Source organism: Leopardus geoffroyi, chromosome D1 (assembly GCF_018350155.1).
Source record: "Leopardus geoffroyi isolate Oge1 chromosome D1, O.geoffroyi_Oge1_pat1.0, whole genome shotgun sequence".
Taxonomy (NCBI): domain Eukaryota; kingdom Metazoa; phylum Chordata; class Mammalia; order Carnivora; family Felidae; genus Leopardus; species Leopardus geoffroyi.
The window spans coordinates 106,725,182-106,747,751 of NC_059329.1; the positions used below are offsets into that span (position 1 = coordinate 106,725,182).

Here is a 22,570-nt window from a genome sequence, read left to right on the forward strand (position 1 = left end):
AGGACGACTCACAGAACTCAGGACAGTGCTTTTTTTACTATTAACAGTTTACTATTATAAAGGATACAACTCAGGGACAACTAACTAGAAGAGATGAATGGAGCAAGGTTTGGGGAAGGGAAGGTATACATGGACCTCCCATGCCCTCTCCAGGTGCAATGGCCTCCGGGCACCTTGATGTGCTCATGACCTGGAAGCTCTCTGTTCTCTGTCATTTAAGGGATTTTATGAAGGTGCCATTATGCAGGCATGACTGATCAAGGTCATGATCTCACAGCTGGTGAGTTTGAGCCGTGTCGGGCTCTGCTGCCAGCTCGGAGCCTGGAGCCTGCTTTGGCTTCTGTGTCTCCCTCCCTCTCTCCACCCCTCCCCCACTCACATTCTGTCTCTGTCTCTCTCAAAAATAAATAAACATTAAAAAAAAAATCACAGATAGAGACAATGGCATCCATCTTGAGGGATTTTCAAGATCCAAAGAGAGTGTTGTCTGACTGTCAGAGCAGGGAGAATACTGATAGGAATCTGAAAGGAGTCCGTGAAACTGATGGGCTTCCTGTCTAGTTCCCAGTTGTCTAAGGCAGCAAAAATATAATGTAATAATGATCATTTATTGTCCACTGTATCGCAACGTGCCCAGGACTTTACTGATCTTAAGGGGCCATGGTCTTATGTTCTAAGTCCCTGGATTTGACTGGGCAGAGGCAGAGGAGCATGGGAAAGGGACAGTGAAGACCATGGGGTAGGGGGAGGGAGTGGGGGGAGTGGGGGAGGGAGGGTGGAGAAGGAAAGCAATGTTTGCTGAGTGCTTCATATATGACAGGCCCAGCACGATCATCTCCTTTTTATCGGTGAGGAAACTGACCTTGGAATAATGAAATGATTTGTTCCAAGTCACAAACTCTGGCTCCTCAAGTCTTGGCCTTACTCCCACACTTCTCTTGTGGTTTCCCAAGTGATAGGGATGTTAAGAGCATCTTTATTCTTAGCATTTGGTCTTTGATCCCAGTTCCTGACACAGAACTCCTAAATCCTTCAGCATTTCCTGGGCGATTTCTAATGCGATGACTCTTGATAGACTGCCAGATAGCTTCAGGGTGGGGGCTTAGAAGCTCAGAACTTTCCGTGCCTGTCTCATCCTCCGGGGAGGAGAGAGGAGCTAGAGATTGAGTTAATAATCGGTCGCAATTACATGGTGAAGCCTCCATGAAAGTCCCTACAGTATGGGGTCTGAGAGGGCTTCCCAGTTGGTAAACACATTCATGTGCTGGCTGGGTGGTACATCCCAACTCCACGGGAACAGAAGCTTCTGTGCTCGAGCGCCTTCAGGACCTTGCTGCTCATCTGTTCATCCTCCTTTATTATATCCTCTATTATATAACCAGTATGTGTATTTGTCTGACTTCTGTGAACAATTTTTGTGTGTGTGAACAAATTATTGAACAAAAAAACCCAAGAATATTGAACCTGAGGAGGGGATCGTGGGAATTCCCAATTTGTAGCCACATCGGACATAAGTATGGGTAACCTCAGGACCCACTACTTGAGATTGGCTCCTGCCAGGGTAGGGGGGGGGGGGGATCTGGTGGCACTGAGCCCTTAACCAGTGGGATCTGATATTAACTATAGGTAGTGTCAGAATCAATTGTTGGGGGGTGCCTGGGTGGCTCAGTCGGTTGAACGTCTGACACTTGGTTTCGGCTTAGGTCATGATCTCACAGTTCATGAGATTGAGCTCCGTGCTAGGCTCCGTGCTGAGAGCGTGGAGCCTGATTGAGGTTCTCTCTTCCTCTCTCTCCCTCCTCTGCACGCGCTCTCTTTCTCTCAAAATAAATAAATAAACTTAAAAAAAAAAAAAAAAAGAATAGATGGTCGGACACCTGGCTAATGTTGGAGAATTGGCTGGTGTAGGAAGGAAAACCCCCACCCATTTGATGTCAGAAATTTTGTGAGTAGAGCGTAAAGGAAACAGAACTTTCCCCTTTTAGTGGGGCAAGAAAATTCCAAGCAGAGAAACTTGGAGGAAGTGAAAAGCAGGAATGAGTGGGCTTGGGGTCTGTGTGAGGACCAGGAGAATTTCAGGGGCTGTCTAGGGTCTAGGGGGTGAGGGGTCACAAAAGAGGCTTAAGAAGGAAGTAGGGCTGAATGGAAGGCTATTGGAGGCTGAGGAGTTTGCATTTTTATCTCACGCTATTGGCTAGCTGTTAGCAAGGGATTGGCCCAGCATCAGTTCTATGTTTTGGCAAAATCACTTTGGCTGAAACATGGAGAATGAATGGGAATGGGATCGATTAAGTCAGGGGTTGGCAAACTACAGCTGGTTGGCCTGTTTTTGTACCCATTGTAAGTTAAGAATGGGTTTTGCATTTTTAAATGGTAAAAAAAAAAGATACAAAAATCAAAAGAGGAATAATATTTTGTGACACATGAACATTATGTGCAATTCAAATCTCAGTGGAATTTAAATAAAGTTTTATTGGAACACAGCCATGCTCATTTGCTTATGTATTGTTTATGGCTGCTTTTGCCTAACAACAGAAGAATTGAATAGTTGGGACAGAGACTATAATACATAAGTATCTACATAATATCCTTAATTTTGCCTCTTGGTCCACAGAGCCTAAAACATTTACTATCTGGCGCTTTATAGAGAAAGTTTGTTAACCCCTCAATTAAAGGACTCTTGCACGAGGATGCTGACAGTGGGGATGGAGAGCACTGGCTGAATTTGGGAACTGTTTGAGAGCTGGACTGACCAACCGGGTACAAGGAATGAAAAAGACTCCTGTCCAAGATGACTCCCAGATTTCTGGATTGAGCGCTGCATGGGTGGTGATGGCCAGGAACTGTAGGAGAGGGGGGAATGGAGGAAGTAGAGGGGCCAGAAGGGAGAGTGACAGTAATTTTCAGGCCCCTTTTGTGTGATAGTCTGATTCCCGGAGTTGGGCAGTTTGTGTGTGTTACAAGGGTGCTAAGAACAAGGACATCATCTCCAAGTTTTGAGCATTTGAGGCTGGTGTGGGGCACTTGGCATTCAAAAGGGTTTTGTGCTGTAAAGGTGTGCAGGCATAGCTGTCTGAATGTCCGGTTGGGTCAGCATCTGTTCTGTAAAATCAGAGCCAGCCTCCAAGAAAGGAAACTGAGGCTTCCTAAAGGCACTGCGAGAACGTGGGGCTGCTCTGGTCGCGGAGTCTCCTGCTTGCCTGGTGAAGCTGGTGTAGAGGAGAGAGGTCGGGCCTGCCTCCACAGGTTTAGCGTGGTCTCCAAGCGAACTGATCCTTCCGGGCCCTGGGTTCCCGCCGAGGTGTGGGGGCAGTTACCGAGGTGGCCAAGACCATCATTGGCCCCCGTGGTCCTGTTCTCTGGGAAGCAGCCAGGCAGGTTCTAAGCGCCGTGATTCTCGGCAGGGCTATTCCCTCGGTTGCCCGCAGATGGCGCCAAAGTAACACGATGGGAAGGCGGGGTGGCCGGGAGGGGGCAGTGGCGGGAGGGGTGGGGAGGCGGGGGAGAGTCCTGCCCATTCCCCGGGCCTGCTCCAACCTGGTAGGGGAGGAGGTGACATTCACAGAGCCACCTCATTCTTTCTCTACTTCCTGTTCACGTATGACAGCCTTGTTTCTGGGGCCAAGAAGGACTCCCTCCGCGGCGTGTGTGCGTGTGTTTGTGTGTGTGTGTGCGCGCGCGCGCGTGCAATGTTTGGGGTGGACTGATGCCATGTCCAGCCACTGAGCCTCCCGTCAGGCTCAAGTCATTTCCTCCACCTCCTGGCAGCTGGGTCTGAAGGAATCTTGCTTCAGAGGCTTGCAGGGCCCAGGCCCCATTTCTGGGATGATGCCTTCCAGGACTGCACACCCTCCTCCGACCCAGGCTTGCCCCGTGATACTCCTTTCTTCAAGCCCGGTTTCTTCCCCTGGCTGGGGGGTGGGGTGGGGGAAGGGACTCTGGACTCTGTGAAACCCCTGCTGCAGGTGGAGGGAAAGGTGTGGGTCTGGAAGCACTTGGTTTCCGGCCTTTACCTGAGAACAGCCTCATCCTGGGTTAACACTGCTCACAGAGCCATGGAGATGCTTTCTTTTTAGTCTGTCTCGGCCTCTTCACTCTTCAGCGAGGAACTCATTCCCCTTTCAGAGATGAGGACACTGAAAATAAGAGGGTTGCCTGGGGTTGTGTGGTGAGGGGGGGCATGGGCAGGTAGGACCTGTGCCTGGGATAAAGGATGGAGTATGAACTGCTAACCCCATTCCTAATGCGAATACCAGCTCTGTCCTCCCACTCTTGGCTCCCAGTAGGAGCTCAGGCCAATCGGATTCCAGGATTTTCCCAACACCACTCAGGCTTCCTGGGTCTCTCCACCACCAGGACTTTCGTTCCAGTGCCTTCAGCACAGGGCAGGGCATTTAACCCTAAAGGGGGTTCAGGGCCATTAGGGAGCAGTGGCGAGGGAGGGGTGCTCCCAGAGTCTAGAGCTGACGCCCAGAAACCTATGCTGGAGGGAGAGGGGTCTAGGGTCAGTGTCCTGGGGCCACTCTCCACGGTGCTGTGCTCCTGTCAGCTCCTGGCCAGCCTGTCCCGTCCACCTCTTCTGTGCATTGCCCCTGCCCATAGTGTTGGCAGCTTCTTTTCCAAATTCTTCAGGGGGGCACCTGGGTGGCTCAGTGGGTGAAACATCCGACTTCGGCTCAGGTCGTGATCTTGTGACTCATGAGTTCGAACTCCGCTTCGGACTCTGTGCTGACAGCTCAGAGCCTGGAGCCTGCCTCGGATTCTGTGTCTCCCTCTCTCTCTGCCCCTCCCCCACTCGCATTCTTTCTCTTTCTTTCTTTCTCTCTCTCAAAAATAAATAAACATGAAAAATAATTAAAAAAAAAAAAAAAAGGGCTTCGGGAAGTCCCGACAGCTGTGTGTGGGGTGAACTTTCATTCCCTCTCTGCAAGCGTTTAGCCCCCACCCAGGACCTCATTCCTCTGGCTAGCATTCCTCCCACTTCAGCCTGCATCAGAACACCCGGAGGGCTCAATGAAGCACATGGCTAGAGTTTCTGATTCAGTAAATCTGGGGTGACCCTGAGAACCTCTAGTTCTAACAAGGTCCTGGGTGATACTAATGTTACTGGTCAGGACTACTGTGCCTTCAAGGATTAACTCAGGGGGTCTGGGTTGTCCAAACCCTGGCCACTCCAAAGCAAGGTTTGGCCCGTAGCTGGCTGCTGGGAGATCACCCCTAAGCCCCTGGAATATTCTGCCTGATAAGCGTGTCTTTGCATACCTGCGGGCTTTGGGCCTTGTGGTATCAGATTAACCTCTGGAGGGGCTGGGGACTAAGTAACTGGAGTCAGCCATGCTTACACGAGCAGTTTCCAGTAGAAATATTGGACACCAAGGCTCAGGTAGGCTTTCTGGCAAGCAAAACTTCATGCATGTTGTCACATGTGGGCGAAGTAAGTGCTGTCCCCATGACTCCACTGGGAGAGGACAACTAGAAGCTTGTCTCTTTTGGATTCAGCCCTATGTACGATTAGCTTTTGCTGATTTTAATTTATATCATTTAAAAAAAGAAGATTTTAAGTAATCTCTATAGCCATTGTGGGGCTCGAACTCCCAACCCCAAGATCAAGAGCCAAATGCTTCTCCAACTGAGCCAGCGAGGCGCCCCTAATTTATATCCTTTTTACTATAATAAATTATAACCATGAGTGTAACAGCTTTGCCGAGTTCTGGGTATCTTTCTAGTGAATCCTTGAACCTAAGGGTGGTCTTGAGGACCCCCAGTGGTAACCAGACTTTGAGAACCACTACTCTATGCTGTGGGACTAACCTCTCTGCGCTTCCTTTGTTTTAGGCTTGAGGGCTCCCCTAATCAATGAAATGCCTTAGAACCTGGCCTGAGGGTCACCTTTATGGAGTGCTTTGGCCTGGCGCCCCATCTCCATAGTCCAGGGGTCAGGAGGCTGTGAATTGCCTGGAAGCCTGAGTGTTGCTTGGTAGGGTAACCCTGAATAGTCCTTCTGGGTCACTGGGCCTTGGTCTCCCCATCTATAAATGGGGCTTTGGAGCAGTTCCGCTCTCCCTGGGTGTAACAGGGCCCCCCGGAGCAGCTACATATGGCAAAGCTGATAAAAAATATGCTGGGCTACGGGCAAGGGCAGTTTATTTCACCTGGCCTCCCTACTTCCGGTATCCAGGCCTGCCCATTACAGCCCTACTCACCTGAGCCGGGGACCCCGGGGTGCTGGGGCCCACAGGTTTCAGTAGATCCAGCCACTCAGTGCTGCCCCCTCCTGGGACCACCCTCAGGACAGTGGCCCACACTCCATGATCCTTGGGCCCTCCCTGTCCCATTCTGCCCTGGTCTAAGACCAGGCCCTGGATCCACACAGGGAAGTAGGCCCCATTGCGCCCACTAGTCACGTGGCTTTATTCACAGACTCAGCACTTGCTGAGGATGGAAGGAAAGAACATTTGGGGTCAGGCTGGGCCTGGAGATAAGGGCGGCTGGGAGGCCATGCATGGTTGGACTGGGAGCTCACAGGAGAGGACCCGTGGGCCGGGCCAGGCCTGTGCGGGGCAGGCCGGAGGCAGGCAGCATGCGGGAGGCCTGGCTAGAGCTGCACGGAGCAGATCCATCCAGGTGGTGGCTGTGAGCCAGGGAGGGAGGGACTGAGGGCATAGGTGTGGGGCTGGACAGCAGGGACCCCTGCCCCTCACTCCCAGGGAAACTACATAGTGGGACAATCAGGACTCCCGATGCCTGGTTCTGTGGCTGCCTTGGGACTTGGTGTGTGACTAGCCCATCTGGTCTCTTCTGGTGTCATTGTCCTGCTGATGCTTAGACATTTGCCTTGGGGTGACCCACATAGGGACACTCTGGGGACATTTTCAGGGAAGCTGGACAATCCCGGAGAGTGTGCCTAGGGCCCCGGCAGAGTGGGCTGTGCCTGGGGAGGGGAGGGGGATCCCTGCTCCCTGAGAGGCAAGCTTGCCATCGCCCCAGGGGGTGCCGTCTCCCACAATCTGGCCCCCCCCCCCCCCCGGGGCCAGAGTTGACTGAAATGTAAACCTTCTTTCTCCTGACCTGCCCCACTGGCTCCCTAACAGACTTCCTGCCTGAAGGCAAACAAGGGATCCAAAGCCTGGAGCCTCCTCCCCCAGCCTTCTTCCTGGTGAAGAGCCTATTCCCACCCAGCAGGGAACAGAAAAACCAGTTCCCCGGGTTCATTCCCTGGCTGGAAAGAGCTAAGTTTGGAAAGTTGGCAGGGTCTCTCTGGGCTGTTCAGGAAGGTGACCTAGGGGCCTGCGAAGCCCGGCGAGGGCCGAGCAGGGCCCTGGGTCTGAGGTCGCAGCCCCTGCCCGCTTTCCACCCGGCTCTCCCGGGGACTGGGGTGGCGGGGTGCAGGTGAGGGGCCATCAGCATTGGCGGGAGGGGGTGCGGTGCACGGAACCGGGGCGCTTGGGGATCTTGCGCCAGCGACGCTTGTCCCAGCGGCAGAGCAGCAGCAGGCGGAAGGTGTCCCGGAAGGCTTTGTTGCAGAGTGCGTAGCACATGGGGTTGATGGTGCTGTTGACATAGCACAGCCAGTAGCCCAGCTCCCACAGGGTCTCGGGAACGCAGTTCTTGCAGAAGGTGGATACCAGCACCATGATGTTGTATGGTGTCCAGGTGAGGATGAAGGCCAGCAGAATGGCACTCAGGGTCCGAGCCGCCTTCTTCTCCTTGACCAACGAGAAGGTCTTCCTCTTGGCCAGCTGCTCCTTCCCGCGGGGCTTCTGGCCCTTGCCTGCTCGCTCACGCCCCTTCCGGGTGGGCCTCTTGACCGTATTGGGGGAGCTCCGGGGGGGCTGCTTGGCGGGGGCCTGCGCCTCGGGGTCCACCATGGGCATCTTGATCACCACCTCGGAGCCAGGCTCCTCACCCTCCGAGGACGTGAGGGACTCCATGGAGCCTTCGTCCTCTTCCTCTTCTTCCTTCCAGCTGTAGGCCTGCAGCAGCCTGGGGGCCCGGCAACAGCGACAGCAGCGCCCCGGAGGGGTCTCTGGTGAGCCCTCGGTCCCCCGCTGGGACCGCTCCGAGCTGCTGCTGCTGCCGCCCCCCTTACCGGGCGTCTCAGAGCCCTGCAGGGCCGCCAGCTCCCGGGCCCGGTTCTCCGTCTCCCGGTAGATGCGCCAGTAGAGCGTGCACATGACCGTGACGGGGAGGTAGAAGGCGGCCATGGCTGTGCCAAAGGTGATGATGGGCTGGGACAGGAACTGGATGTAGCACTGCCCGGCCAGCACCGTCCGCTCCCCTACCAGGTACTGCCAGAAGAGGATGGCTGGGGCCCAGAGGATGAAGGAAACCAGCCAGGCCAGGCCGATCATCAGGGCCGCCCGGCGGGGCGTGCGCTTGGCTCGATAGCTCAGGGGCCGGGTCACGGAGAAGTAGCGGTCGAAACTGATGAGCAGCAGGTTCATGACGGAGGCATTGCTAGCCACGTAGTCCAGGGCCAGCCAGAGGTCGCAGGCCAGTGTGCCCAGAGCCCAGTGGCCCATGAGCAGGTACGTGGTATAGAGGTTCATGGAGAAGGTACCGATGATGAGGTCGGCACAGGCCAGGCTGAGCAGGAAGTAGTTGTTGACTGTCTTGAGCTCAGTGTTGACCTTGAAGGAGATGAGGACCAGCAGGTTGCCCGTCACTGTGGCCAGTGACAGGAGGCCTGTGGTGATCCCAATGAAGGCCACTTGCCAGGGACCCTTTCCCGGTGCCAGAACCGTGATGTTGGGGCTGACGGCGGGTGGGGCCGAGGTATTCATGGTGGCCGGGTGGGGCTGGGCGGGCAGCCCCTTTCTCTAGTCACACTACAGGGCTTCCTCAGGGGGAGGTCATCACCTGAAAAGAGAGGACATGGCCTTCGGTTGGGCTGCCGGTCGTCTCTGACAGCTCGGGGTGCAAGGTGCCGGGAACCCAGCCTCTGCCTCCTCAGATCTTTAGGCGAGACAGCCTCCCCTTTGCCCACCAGTGGCCCCGCACAGTCATTTATAACGCACCTTCCCAGCCATGACTGGATGTGCCAGCGGCACTGGGGGGAGGGGGCTTGGAATCCAGAGATCAGAGTCCCCCTTCAGACACCGAGCCTCAATTTTCTCATCGGGAAATTGCTACTAATTCTTGCCTTGCTTAACTCATGTGGCAGGAGTTGGGAGACTCGCTTTGTATGCACTACTGCCAAATTTTCAAAGCACTTCACTCAATTTTATTAAAGCTCTCATTTACCAGGGAGTTACTACCAGCCAGACACAGCACTAAGTGCTTCATTGAATTACCTAATTTAACTGTCGTACATCTCTGGGACGCAGGTCTCTTATGATCCCCATTTCACTGAGGCAACCGTGGCTCTGAGCAGCTACAAAGCCTGGCCCCCAGTGACAGAGGAGGTGAGTCTGATTGGGACCTGCTTCTCTTTCTTAACTCTGAGCATGTGGACCGTCAGTGGGATTCTTCCATCGAATAAGATGGGAAGGCGAGGGAGGAAGATAAGGGGAAAGAGGTGTATGTTAGTGTGTCTGCAGGTTTCCCTGTGCGTCCGTGTGTGTCTGTGTGTGTGCGTGTGACAGAGATAGAGAAAGAGAGAGAGAGAGAAGGAAGGCAGCGTTTGAGGCTGGATCAGATCCTCCACGAGGGCAGCGGGGTAAGCTGCGCTGGGCCCGACTGCTCGCCTGGTGGTAAAAAGCTTGGAGTGAAAGCAGGCAGTGGGGACGAGGGCCTCAGCTCCCAGGCAGGCAGGGGTTTGGCCCCAGCTGAGGTGTGGGAGGCCCCTTCTATTTCCCTGCTCTGTTCCTGAGTCCAAACTGAGTGGGGAACGGCAAGGGCAAAGGGAAGATCCCCCACATTTTTCTTGAGCCTGGAGTCCAGCCCAGGCGCCAAAGGTGGGTAAAGGGAAAACCCTTTCTCAGCAACCTACTGGCTGGGAAGGAGGCCCCCGCAGCTCAGCCGTGGCCTTGCTGCTGTATGTTTTGGCTGCTTCCTTCCTGTTCTGGGGCTCAGGTGTCCATCTGTCCATCGAAGAGCTGGGGTCTCCTCCCACCTGCAGCCGTGGCCTCAGGGACCGTATCATTGGAAAAACTCCAGGGTACCTGGGTGGGTCAGTTGGTCAAGCGTCTGACTTCGGCTCAGGTCACCATCTCTTGGTTTGTGGGTTCGCGCCCTGCATCGGCCTCTCTGCTGTCAGCGCGGAGCCTGCTTCGGATCCCATCTCCCTCTCTTTCTCCTCCACCCCTCCCCTGCGCATGCGCTCCATCCCTCTCTCAAAAATAAACAAACATTAAAAAAAAAAACAAAAAAAAAAAAACAAAGAAAAGAAAAATTCCAAGGGAGAGATGTTGTGAGGAGGTTGATGCATGATAGGTGGCCTTGTGGGGGGGGGGGGGGCTGTGACAGTGAGGTCATCTCCACTGGTCACGGTAAACCGGTGTGTGAGAGGGACTCTCAGAATGGCAGCCTGGAGTGTGACAGAATGAGCGAGAAGGACTGGCTGTCAGTGCGTGCTTGTGTGTCGGGGGCAGTGTCCCCATCAGGGGGACATGGAACATCACAGTGGGAGGGCCTGGACTCTGGAGCTCGATGGCCTGCCTTTGAACCCAGGTAACACCATTTACTGGGTCTGTGATCCCTGCGAGTGGTATCATTGCTAGGTGCCTCGGTTTTTTCAGCTGAAAACCGGGAATGACATCAGCCAATGGGAATGACTAGCCACCAAAGCGAGGAATTATTGTGAGGCTTAAATGGATCCCCAGATGCAGAATGCATGGAATAGGCCTAGCTCACGGTAGGCACTAGATGCCTGTGGACCCATGAGGGCTCCCCCCATGAGCGTCTGCTTCTTTGATTAAACATCTCTCGGGGCGCCTGGCTGGCTCAGTCAGTAGAACATGTGGCTCTTGATCTCGGGGTCATGAGTTGGAGCCCCACGTTGGGCATAGAGATTACTTAAATAAATAAACACATTCTAGGGGCGCCTCAATGGCTCCATCAGTTAGCATCCAACTCTTGTTTTGGCTCAAGTCATGATCTCACAGTTCGTGGGATCGAGCCCTGAGTTAGGTTATGTGCTGACAGCACAGAGCCTGCTAAGATTCTCTCTCTCTCTCTCTCTCTCTCTCTGGCTGCCCCTCCCCGCCTTTCCGTCTCTCTCAAAATAAATAAATAAACTGAAAAAAATTAAAAAAAATTCTAATACTATGACAACAGCAACTGATAATGATAGTGACCACTGCTGTTTAGTGCTTCCTGAAGGGCAGTCCCTGCTCAAAGTGCTCATGTGCATTATTGCATTTAATCTTTTTTGTTTTTTTTTCAACGTTTATTTATTTTTGGGACAGAGAGAGACACAGCATGAACGGGGGAGGGGCAGAGAGAGAGGGAGACACAGAATTGGAAACAGGCTCCAGGCTCTGAGCCATCAGCCTAGAGCCCGACGCGGGGCTCGAACTCACGGACCGCGAGATCGTGACCTGGCTGAAGTCGGACGCTTAACCGACTGTGCCACCCAGGTGCCCCTATTGCATTTAATCTTAACAGGGAACCTATGGCCTGGGGATTGCTCTTCTCTCCATTTCACAGATGAAGAAATTGAGGCTGAGAAAAGCAAGAGAATTGGTACAAGATCACACAGGCAGGAACCAAGATTTCAGCCTAAGCAGCTTGTTCCAATGAAACATTATTTATAAAAACTGATGACTGGGGGTACCTGGGTGGTGTGTCAGTTGAGCGTCTGACTTCAGCTCAGGCCACGATCTCGTGGTTCGTGAGTTCAAGCCCTGTGTCGGGATCTCTGCTGACAGCTCAGAGCCTGGAGCCTGCTTCGGATTCTGTGTCTCCTTCTCTCTCGGCCCCACCCCCACTTGTATTCTGTCTCTCTTTCTCTCAAAAATAAAGAAAACATTAAAAAAATAAAAACTGATGGCTGGCCTGGAGGTCACAGTTTGCCAATTAAAATTTTTTTTTTTTAATGTTTATTTTTGAGAGAGACAGAGAATGCGAGTGGGTTAGGGGCAGAGAGAGGGAGACACAGAATTCGAATCGGGCTCCAGGCTCCGAGCTGTCAGCACAGAGGCCGACGCGGGGCTCGAACTCATGAGCTGTGAGATCATGACCTGAGCTGAAGTCGGACGCTCAACCGACTGAGCCACCCAGGTGCCCTGCCAATTAAAATTTTATTCTTTAAATTTTATGTATGTATGTATGTATTTATTTATTTATCTCTACATCCAACACGGGGCTCAAACTCACAATCCTGAGATCAAGAGTCGTATGCTCTACTGACTGAGGTGGCAAGGAGCCCTGCCAATTTGAATTTTATTTTATTTTATTTTACTTTACTTGATTTTATTTTATTTTTTTTTATAAAAAAATTTTTTTTTCAACGTTTATTTATTTTTGGGACAGAGAGAGACAGAGCATGAACGGGGGAGGGGCAGAGAGAGGGGGAGACACAGAATCGGAAACAGGCTCCAGGCTCTGAGCCATCAGCCCAGAGCCCGACGTGGGGCTTGAACTCACGGACCGCGAGATCGTGACCTGGCTGAAGTCGGACGCTTAACCGACTGCGCCACCCAGGCACCCTGGTGCTCCTGAATTTTAAAAGTACTATGCTAAAATATTATTTGTCTTGCTTACTGAGTCCTGCTGCACCTTTTTCCTGCACCCAAAGTCAGGTGCTGGGCTGGAGGCCGAGATAGGACTGTGCACGCAGGGGCTTTCCCTGGTAAGGCGCTGGTGGATGTCACCTGGCAGGTTGCCCTGCGCAACTCCTGTCCCTCTGATCTGAACTCAGTGCTATTTAGTTCCCATTGCACAAATGGAGCAACTGAGGCCCAGAGAAAAGGGGAAAGAAGGCATTGTGTAGCCCAAAGTCTCCTGGCTCCTAGCCTGAGTGCTGCCTCCCTTCCCCGACCCCTCAAACTCCGGTGCTTTGGGGCAGCTATGTAGCCCCCACTGGTGCCCTGGGCCACTACCTGAAAAGGCTGAGTCAGACAAGAGGAGCTTGCTGGCCTCAGAGGCTGTACCTCAGAGCTGCAGGGGCCTCCCGTCTGCCTGGGCACGGTGCAGCCTTCAACACTGTGACAAGCCCTCCACTGTGTTGGATTTGGTCCTACACCACAGCAGGTCTAGCCCTGGGGGGAGCTGAGACAATTTTGCCTTGGTTGCAAAATTTGAGGTGCTCCCAGACTCATTGATCAAGAAAACAATATTTTTAAAAAAAAAAAAATTTTTTTTTCAACGTTTATTTATTTTTGGGACAGAGAGAGACAGAGCATGAACGGGGGAGGGGCAGAGAGAGAGGGAGACACAGAATCGGAAACAGGCTCCAGACTCTGAGCCATCAGCCCAGAGCCCGACGCGGGGCTCGAACTCACGGACCGCGAGATCGTGACCTGGCTGAAGTCGGACGCTTAACCGACTGCGCCACCCAGGCGCCCCTAAAAAATTTTTTTAAAGTTTATTTTTGAGAGAGGGAGAGAGACACACAGAGTGCGAGTGGGGGAGGGGCAGAGAAAGAGGGAGACACAGAATCCAAAGCAGGCTCCAGGCCCGGAGCTGTCAGCACAGAGCCCAACGCAGGACTCGAACTCATGAACTGCGAGATCATGACCTGAACTGAAGTCAGATGCTTAACCAGCTGAGCCACCCAGGCACCCCACTGTTTATTTATATTTGAGAGAGAGAGAGAGTGAGCTGGGGAGGGGCAGAGAGAGACAGAGAGAGAGAGAGAGAGAGAGAGAGACAGAGGATCTCAAGCAGGCTCTGAGCTGTGTGCACAGAGCCCAATGTGGGGCTCGAACTCGCAAACAGGGAGATCATGTCCTTAACCACCTGAACCACCTAGGTGCCCCTGAGCCAAATTTTAAACAAAGGCAGGATCTAACCCTGCACTTAACACAAAACAATCCTATCACCCATGACTCACCCTAATCCTGGCCTTGGTTCCAATGAAACTTTATTTACAAAAACAGACGGCCAGCCTCTGGGCTGTAGTTTGTTGCTTTTTTTTTTTTTTTTTTTTTTGCCATTTGAATTTTTAAAATGTTACATTACAATATTATTTACCTTGATTAGTGAGTTAGTTTGTGTGTCCTCCCTCAAAACTGTCTCTCCCTAGCCGTCTGATCACTAGCAATCATTTAACCTTTCTTTCCCTGGCCACCCTGCATCTGCCAGCTGATGGGGCTGACAGCATCCAAAGTGCCTCTCTGTTATTACTCCTGACTCCTCATTCTGAGCCACAGCCCAGCCACCTCTTGCTATGCCCTTTGGCCTTCCAGATCCAGGCGTAGCCCCTCTCTCAGCCCCAGATTACTCATTTGTTTTTTCTCTTCCTTTCTTTTTAAATTTATTATTTATTTAAAAAATTTATGTTTACTTACTTATTTTGAGAGAGAGAGAGAGCACAAGCGGAGGAGGGGCAGAGAAAGAGGGAGACACAAGCAGCAGGTGCACCATCAGCGCTTAGCCCAGTGCGGGCTTGAACTCACGGAGTGCAAGATCATGACCCGAGCCGAGATCAAGAGTTGGGCGCTTAACCGACTGAGTTACCCAGGCGCCCCTAGTTTTTATTGTTTAAAGTAAGCTCTACGCCCGACGTAGGGCTCGAATTCACAAGCCTGAAATCAAGAATCACATGCTCCACCAGCCAGGTGTCCCTCACAGCGCTCATTTGCACAGTAGAGGAGCTGAACCCGCCTGGCATGTGGGGAGATTTTACAGGGTCCTGAAATCGACATCTCGAGACTCTGATCAGAAAGGACCCACGTCCTTGAGTGGAGGCCGTAGAGGCTGAAGGCTCACTTAGGTTCTCCCAGTTGGGGCTGGAATCACATTTACTTGTGGCTGAAACATGGCAACCTCTGACCCTCACAAGCTCTTGTTAAAGCTAGCTATAGCTTTGATGAGTTTTAAAAACGCTTTCACAATGGGGGAACTCTGAGAAATGATCCTTAGAAGTGAGGAGGCTGGCTGGCAGTCCCGCTCCTTAATGGCTGGAAGTCCCTCCCACCTGCTCATTTTAATAGCCACATTGATGGGGCACCTGGCTGGCTCAGCTGCAGGAGCCTGTGACTCCTGATCTTTGGGTCATGAGTTCGGGCCCCATATTGGGTGTAGAGAGCGCTTAAATAAATTAAAAAAACTTAAGAAAAAATAGCCACACTGGTAGACCACCATAATTAATCACCTCTTGCATGCCAGGCACTTGAAGTATGATATCATTTCCTTTAATCCATAGGGCACCCCGACGAGGGTTCTTATCCCTATTTCACAGATGAAGACACTGAGGTTCAGGGGACTAAGTGACTTGCTGATGGTCTCACAGGAAGCAGTGGAGCTGGGATTCTGCCCCTTGACCTGTGGGCTCCAGGGCCTGGATTCTTTCCACTTAGTGGACTCCTCTACGCCCCACTTACCAACTGGAGGGCCTAAGGCCTCCCATCTGGGACAACTGGGGGAAGGAGAAGGGTAGCAGTTCTGGGGAACTAGACCCCGATTCTTGCCACTCTCTGGATCTTCTGAGCTCCTGGGCCCAAGAGCAGAGCTGTCAATAACTCCGCCTTTCCTCCACAATCAGAAGCATGGGTCTGCCCCCAAACCTCTCTTGGACAGTGATTTGCTCAAGAGAACATTCCTGGAGGCCTCCTCCAATCCCTGCTGTGTGATCTTGGGGAAGTCACTTCCCACCCTGGTCATCTGTAGGATGACTGTTTGTGTGCGAGGGGGTGTGCATTGCTGAGTGAGAATAGGAAATGGTGGGGGTGAGTCTGTAGCTTTGTGGAGATGGGTTGGGACTCATCCTCTGAGGGTGTCATGTCTGGGGCACTGGAAGGGGGCAAGGAAGCAGGGAGATGCTTTTTTCTCAGGACCGTGGCCTCCTGATAAAGGTTGTTGGGAGCTTTTAATAATATTATTAATATTATCATAGCAACTGATATTTGCTGACTGCTTACCATATACCAGGCATGGCTCTAAAGATTATATTCAGGATTTAATTGACCTGTTACGACTCCTTGTGAAGCAGGTTTTATTATCCTCAATTTGCAGAAGGGGCAACCAAGGCTCTGAGACTGTAAGGACCTTACAGCTCATCAACGATGCAACCAGGATTGAGACCCAGGCAGTCTGCTTCCAAGACTAACCTCTTGGACCCCTGCCTACTCTAAACTGCCCTTGTGGGAATCGTGAACTCGACAGCCTCCTCGCCCACCTTGACTGGCTTGGCCACAGTCTGAATCAGTGAGGGAATCAGTCCTTCCTTTAGAATCTAGCCTGTGTGTGTGTGTGTGTGTGTGTGTGTGTGTGTGTGTGTGTGACAGTGTCTGTTGTCCATCTGTGTGATGTCTGATGACAGCGCTGTGGGAAGGGGGAGGTCTAGCCATCGCTCTCAGAGAGGCAGGGTAGCGGGTGTGTCTGCCTCATTCGCTGCTTTATCCCAGTGCTTGGCACACGGAGTTGCTCAACAAATATTTGTGGAATAAATACATGAATACGTATATAAGGTCCTTCTGTTTGACTTCAGGCTCAGGGGCATGAGGATGAATCCACAGCGGTCAGGCTCCAGAGCACGGGCCCCTCATCTGTAAAATGGACGAAGGGATCCCTGATGCACCTGCTGCGGGGAAGCAGCGTGAGGTGACAGGACAGGCACGGCTGTGGGTTGGGGCCTGTTAATGTTGGGAGAGGAAAAAGTCAGCCTGGGCTCAAAGAGTTAAGGGATGAGGTCAGAGCCTCTAGAACAGCTGCCCAGACTGTTGACCGCCAGAGCCTTGGACCAATCCCCAGGGGCTGGGGATCTGGCTGGCGAGAGGAAAGGGGAGGTCAGGAGCGATTGATGGGGAGAGGGATTCCTGAACACTTGGGCTTCCCGACTCTTACCACTGGCCAAGTTGTAGAGAAGGGGAGACAGAGAATGAGAGGGTGCTAGGGAAGAGATTCAGGAGGGAGGCATGAAGCCATCTTGTGATTCTGGGCCGGGAAGCTGGCAGAGCCCTGACTGGAGAGAACGGGTAATACTGGGGAGAAGGAGACACGAGGTGGGGCCTGTGGGGCTGGGCTTCTGGGATTTCACATGTGCTGTGGAGAGGGTTCCTTCTGGCTAGATCTCCTGACCGGTCCCTTCTGCTGGAGAAGCCAGCCTGTCAGAGGTGGCTCTCTCCCCCAGGGTAACTTTTCTCTGAAGGTAGCTCTCGACCTGTTACAGGTGCACAGATTCCTACTTCTGATGCCTGGCCTCGGGAATCAGGGGTAAACAAATACAATTTACCATATTTTCAGGCTCAACAGTCACTGGAGTGCCAAATGGTCCTGGGGAGGGCAGCAGCCATCAGTTAAATGCTCATAAGTGCGCTGCTGAGCCGGAAGAGGAGCGTCAGCCCTGGAACCACTGCCAAATACACTCATTGCTGATGGACTTTAACCAGTTGCCCGACTTTAGCCAAACCATGGCCAGAGCCAGACAGTCAGCAGGCTGGGCCCTCGACGTCACTTTGCCAAGGTAGCATCAGAAGTGCTCCACCCCTCATCACTTGCCCCCTGCTCTTCAATCCTTGCGTTCTCCTCCCCATTTCCTTTCTTCTCTCTCCCTCCCTCCCCCATCCTTCTAAGCATCACCATGGCATCACAGCAGAGCAGAAACCCAGCGAGATATTCACCCACCTCTCCCCGCCCGCCCTCCCCTCCAGAGCCCAAGCTCCTGCCTCATAGAGCTTGCTGCTTCCTCACCCCGTTGTCTTGCTCAGGGAGTGGGAGTGCAGTGCTGCGCTGAGGGCAAGGAAAAGGGGTCCCGGCCCAAGAGGACCCCTACACATCCTCTCTGTGACCATAAGCATGTCCCTTCTCCTTTCTCAGCCTCAGTCTCTCTGTCTGTTCCAATGGGGAGGCTCCTTTTTAGGGCTGACGTGACCTCTGCCTAAACCCTTCTTGACACTCTGGACTCCTCTCTGCACTTTGGGATCTGGTTCGCAGATCTCCAGGCCCCAGAGTCACATCTTCCGCAGCCCCATCTCGCCAGCCCCTCCCCTGCCTGCTGTATCGCAGCGGCGATCACGGTGTGCCTAGTGGCTGAGGTCAGGGGGCAGAGAGCTAACTCTTATCTGACAGCTCAGTGAGCAGCTGATTACTCAAGGACAGGAGACTGTCCGGCTGTAGGAGACAATCAGACTCCTTCCGGCCAGTTGGGTGGAGGGGGAGGGTGGTGTTGGGTCAGCCTGGGTGGAGCTGTGGGTATGTTTTGTGGCAGGAGGTGAACCCTTCTCAGTAGCACCGATAACCCCTAAGCAGCACTTGTCTGAATGGCCCAGGGAGAGCTGACCACCCCCTCCGCAGGGGTGAGTCTGCAAGAATCAGAGCTCGTGGCCTCCAGCCCATCACTACATTGTGGAGTCTGGGGGTCCTGGGATGGGTGCCTGCATGGGTGCCCATTAGTATTCATGCATTACCAGGACACGGGACTGAGACCTGCTCCTATGGGAGCCCAAGATACCGTGGACACAGAGAGGGCCCTCTGGGCCCTTGCACACGTCAGGGCCACGTTCCCTGGCTGGAATGGCCTTCCATGTGCCCATCTGTTCCCCGAGAGCCCTGGGGCTCTTGGTCTGGTCTCCTGCTAGCTTCTGGCCTAACACCCACCTTGGCATCCAGCTTGTCCGTGTGGCCAGCAACCTGGTTCAGTCCATCTTGGGGGGGCTGAAGGTGGATGGGGGTGGTGGGATTCAGGGTTCCCTGAGGGAGAAGAGGAGGAGGTTCTGGGACTTGGCACCCCAATGTCGGGGGTGGGGGTCAACCTCCCGCGGGATGCTGGTGGCAAGGACGGCCCTCTGGTCCCCTGACCTTTCCACTCCGTCCCTGGGATTCTGGGGCCTCTGCCCGCTACATGGTAGCCTAATCCCTCTGGGCTCCGGGTCCAGTTTCCTAAGGGGGGGTCTCCATCTCCTCTGCCAGCTGAACCCCAGAAAAACATCAGGTGTATCTGCTCAAAGCCAGGAGACGGGGTGTTTGGAGTCGCCAATGTCCAATGCTACACGGCCCCTGTGGCCTCTAGACCCCTCCTTGGCCCCCTCCGCTCTCTGGGGTTCATCCCCATTTCCCCCTAGCCCCGGCTTTGCTCCTAGGACCCTGCTTTTCCCGCCCCCACCTCAGTGGAGCCCCTCCCAAACCCTCCCAAATGTACTCACCATGGGACTGGAGAGGGGTCTGTAGGGTCCTCAGCCCCACTGCCTCCCCGGGGGCCGGCGGCGTCTCCAGGGACCCAAACACCTGGCTCCCGGGGGGAGCTGCGCCCTGTGCTGGCAGCCGGAGAGGCACAGCCAGTGATTGGCATGTCCCACCCCCTGGCACGCCAGCCTGGGGGGGGGGAGGGAGGAGAGGAAAGAGAGGGAGGGAGGAAAGGGAGAAAAGGAAGGGAGGGGGAGCTGGAGGGAAGCCTCAGGCAGCGTCTGGGGTTGGACTAGGCTCCTGGAGGGTGCCCCCCTCCTCCACTAGGGCACCTCATTCGAGCCCCGAGAGGGAGGGCGTAGGACACGGGGAAAAGGAGCCCAGGAAGGCTAAAAGTCCAGAACGGGAGAGAAGGCGGATACAGGGAGACAAACACCCACACCCACTGCACACAGACTCAGCGGCACACACACACACACACACACACACACACACCCTCACAAAGGCACACTGTTTCCCGGGGCTCCTTCCCCCACCCAACACTCGAGCCCCCAACCTGTGTGCACCCTGCCCCGACACACACTCCCCGGCATTCACATGCCTGCTTCCCTCACACACTCGCCCTGCCCCCTGCACATGCCCACGCGCCCACCCACCCACCCACCCAGCCCCACACCCTGCTCTTCCTCCCTGCTGCGAAGGAGCTAGATTCCTTCTGTTTGGAAATGACACATTGGGCCTCACGTGAGAGGCTCCAACTTGGAACAGACCCAGAGGGCTGGCGCACCGCCCCAGGGGCTGGGCAGACGTGGCCGCGTGCTGGGCTGCGTGCTTCTGCGTCTGTCCACGCTGCACGGCCCGGGTGTGAGGGTATATGGGGGTCTGGATGGCAGGGATGGGGGGGGGGCTGTGTGCCCACTGCACGTGCTGCTGAGTGCCCCCCACGTGAGTGTCCCCGAATACCACGCAACCTGTGTAAATGCAGGTGTCGCCCTGTTGGTCTGGAACCCGGACGCGTGTGTACACGTGTGTCTGTATTCGGTGTGTGTCTGAGTGTTGCCCAACTGTGGAACTTGCTAATTCTGACAAGTGAGGCAGCCTCTACCTCCCTGCCTGCTCCACCCCCAGCTTCCACTTGGAAGACAGACAGACAGGCAGGCAGACAGACAGCTCTCCTCCCAGCTTGTCAAACTCTGTCTCCCCTGACTCCCACTCAGGGCTCACAGGTGCGTACCCAAAGTGACAAAGTTGCCCTCCCCCCGCCCCGCCTCCCTTAGCCCCCCTGCTTGGTCAGTACCCTCCCCCCTTTTGAGATTTCTGTGTCGAGTTGCCTCAGAGATAGAAGCCCTGGGGGCCCTTTGCCATAGAGACCTGGGTTCTGCACGGGCCTCACCTGGCCCTAGAGACCTCCTGGGGAGCTGACCGCAGAGGAGAGCCGGGGAGACTTCTGTGGGGCTGCTGTGTCCCTTGTCCCACTGGGCCATGCTGAAGCCCTGGGGCGGAAGGTAGGAAGGATAGGGATCATCTGTTCCCATTATGCAGATGAGAAAACTGAAGAGCAGAGGCATGCTTAACACATGGTGGGCAAGTGTTTGGACTCAGGTCCCTTGGCTCTAAGCCAGGGGCTTGGGACCTGCCCCACTGCTTACCCACCGCGCACATTTCCCCACCGAGCACCCCCTCTCCATCCTGATGCCCGAAGGTTAACTTGGGGCTTCCTCCTCCGGCTGGAGCCCAGTTGCCAATGGAGCCAGATGGAACAAATCCGGAGTCCCTGGGGCTTGGCCAGCAGCCACGGGACGCCAGTGGTGGGCACACGTGGCAGGTACATGTGGGGGGGGGGGGGTCTCTGCTTCTCCAAGCCCGCTAGAGCAAGCATCCAGCCCACCTCCCTTCTGAAATCGAGGAGGCACTGCAGCTTAGAGAGGAAGGAATCTGCGCCCCCCACCCCCTCCCACCCCGGGGTCGGCCAGGGGGTCAGCAGTGGGGTCAGAACTTCACCGGTCCCTGTCCGTGGGCGCGGACTCCGGCTGCCCCCTGCTGGGCTGTCCTCGGTTTGCGGCTGCGGCCGGTGCGCGCGGTGGGGCGGCGGGTACTTGTGCGCGTACACGTGGCTGAGTGTGGGGGTGTTAGGCCTCCACGCTCCACATCCATTTCCGAGTCTGAATCAGGCTCTTTCCTTGCCCCCTCCCCCCAATCTCCTTGGTCTCCCTTTTCTCTTCTCCCACCGCCTCTGCACACGTCCCTTTAGAAATAAAAACACTTATTTTGTAGGCGGTAGAGGAGGGTGTCCAGCGCTCCCCTGCCTCTTCTCGAATGCCGCTCTCGGTCCCAGGCGGTTTCCTCCTCAAGTCCGCGAAGCCAGGGGGTTGATGCCCCCTCCCCCCCCCCCCCCCCCCGACTGTATGACTCTTTTCCGTCCAGACTTGGCTGGGTCCCCTTACCAGATGGGGAAACTGAGGCAGGAAGGGAGGTAGGGCCAGGAGAAGCTCTCCCACCCGGCTCTCTCACCGCCCCCGCACCCGCGCCGGATTTAGCCGCAGGGAGGCTGGGAACATTGTCTTTATTTTAAGCCGCCGAGTGAGGCACGAACGCGGCTGCTCGCGACAAAGGGCTTGGCTAAGCAGCGGCAGGCGGCGCACGTGGGGGTCCAGCCCCACCCCCGCTCGACCCCCCAGCGGCCCCGGGAGCGGCCCGGCCTGACCTCAGCCGGTTCTGCCTTCTCTCTGGCGGGTTGGGACTCCGGCTGGCGCAGGACACCTGGGTCTCGGCTCCCCGCCGGTGGCTATTTTCGGTCCCTTTGGCTGAGGATTCACTCCTCCCGGCCACCGAGGGAACGCGGGGTTGTCCGCGCGGGGCTGGGCCCCTCGTTCAGCCCCCTCGCGTGGAGGAGGAGAGAAGCTGTCCTGGGTGCGAATCCAGCCCTGCCTCTTCCCAGCTGAACCGCTCTGAGCAAGTTGGCATCCTTCTTGAGGTCCCCGTCATGGGGACCCCGACGGGGGCTGTTTGACCAGGTTAAACGTGGCACTGTGGACTGCTTCACATGAAAGCCATTCTTGTCGTTATTTATAACTCGTATTGAGCACTTACTACGTGCCCGGCGCTATTAAACGCTCCACATTCATTAACTGTTTTTTTTTTTTTCTTTTTCTCACAACAGCTCCCAGAGGGAGTGTGTATTATTATTCCCATTTTACAGATGAGTAGATTTACAAGCGGCGTGCAATCCCAGAGCTCTGTGCCAGGGTGCTGTCAGTGCGTCTGGGGCCATCCTGGGGCTGGCTGGGGTCCCGGTGGCAATATGCGGGCTCCAATTCCAGCAGACCTGTTGTGGGACAGAATTTTTTTAAGGCAGGGCATCCTGGGTGAGGGCTGCCAGGGGGTGGGGAAAGGAAGTGAGCCC

At 54.7% G+C, this 22,570-nt stretch overlaps 1 protein-coding gene across 2 annotated transcripts; it reads right to left on the reverse strand.

The window, feature by feature from the left end:
* Nucleotides 1-6,387: 6,387 nt before the first annotated feature.
* On the reverse strand, nucleotides 6,388-19,813 carry CHRM1 (cholinergic receptor muscarinic 1). Of its 2 annotated transcripts, XM_045485637.1 has the most exons (3): nucleotides 19,188-19,813; nucleotides 18,643-18,735; nucleotides 6,388-8,859 (listed from the first exon to the last, which is right to left on the reverse strand). In XM_045485637.1, exon 3 carries the CDS (start codon nucleotides 8,781-8,783, stop codon nucleotides 7,401-7,403), a length of 1,383 nt encoding a protein of 460 aa, XP_045341593.1. In that variant the 5' UTR covers nucleotides 8,784-8,859; nucleotides 18,643-18,735; nucleotides 19,188-19,813; the 3' UTR covers nucleotides 6,388-7,400. The 2 variants fall into 2 exon arrangements, with proteins under 2 accessions (XP_045341593.1, XP_045341594.1); XM_045485638.1 differs by lacking the exon at nucleotides 18,643-18,735.
* Nucleotides 19,814-22,570: the final 2,757 nt, after the last annotated feature.

Coding starts and splice junctions, on each gene's coding strand:
- CHRM1 (XM_045485638.1), bottom strand. CDS start 8,783: ATGAATACCTCGGCCCCACCCGCCGTCAGCCCCAACATCACGGTTCTG.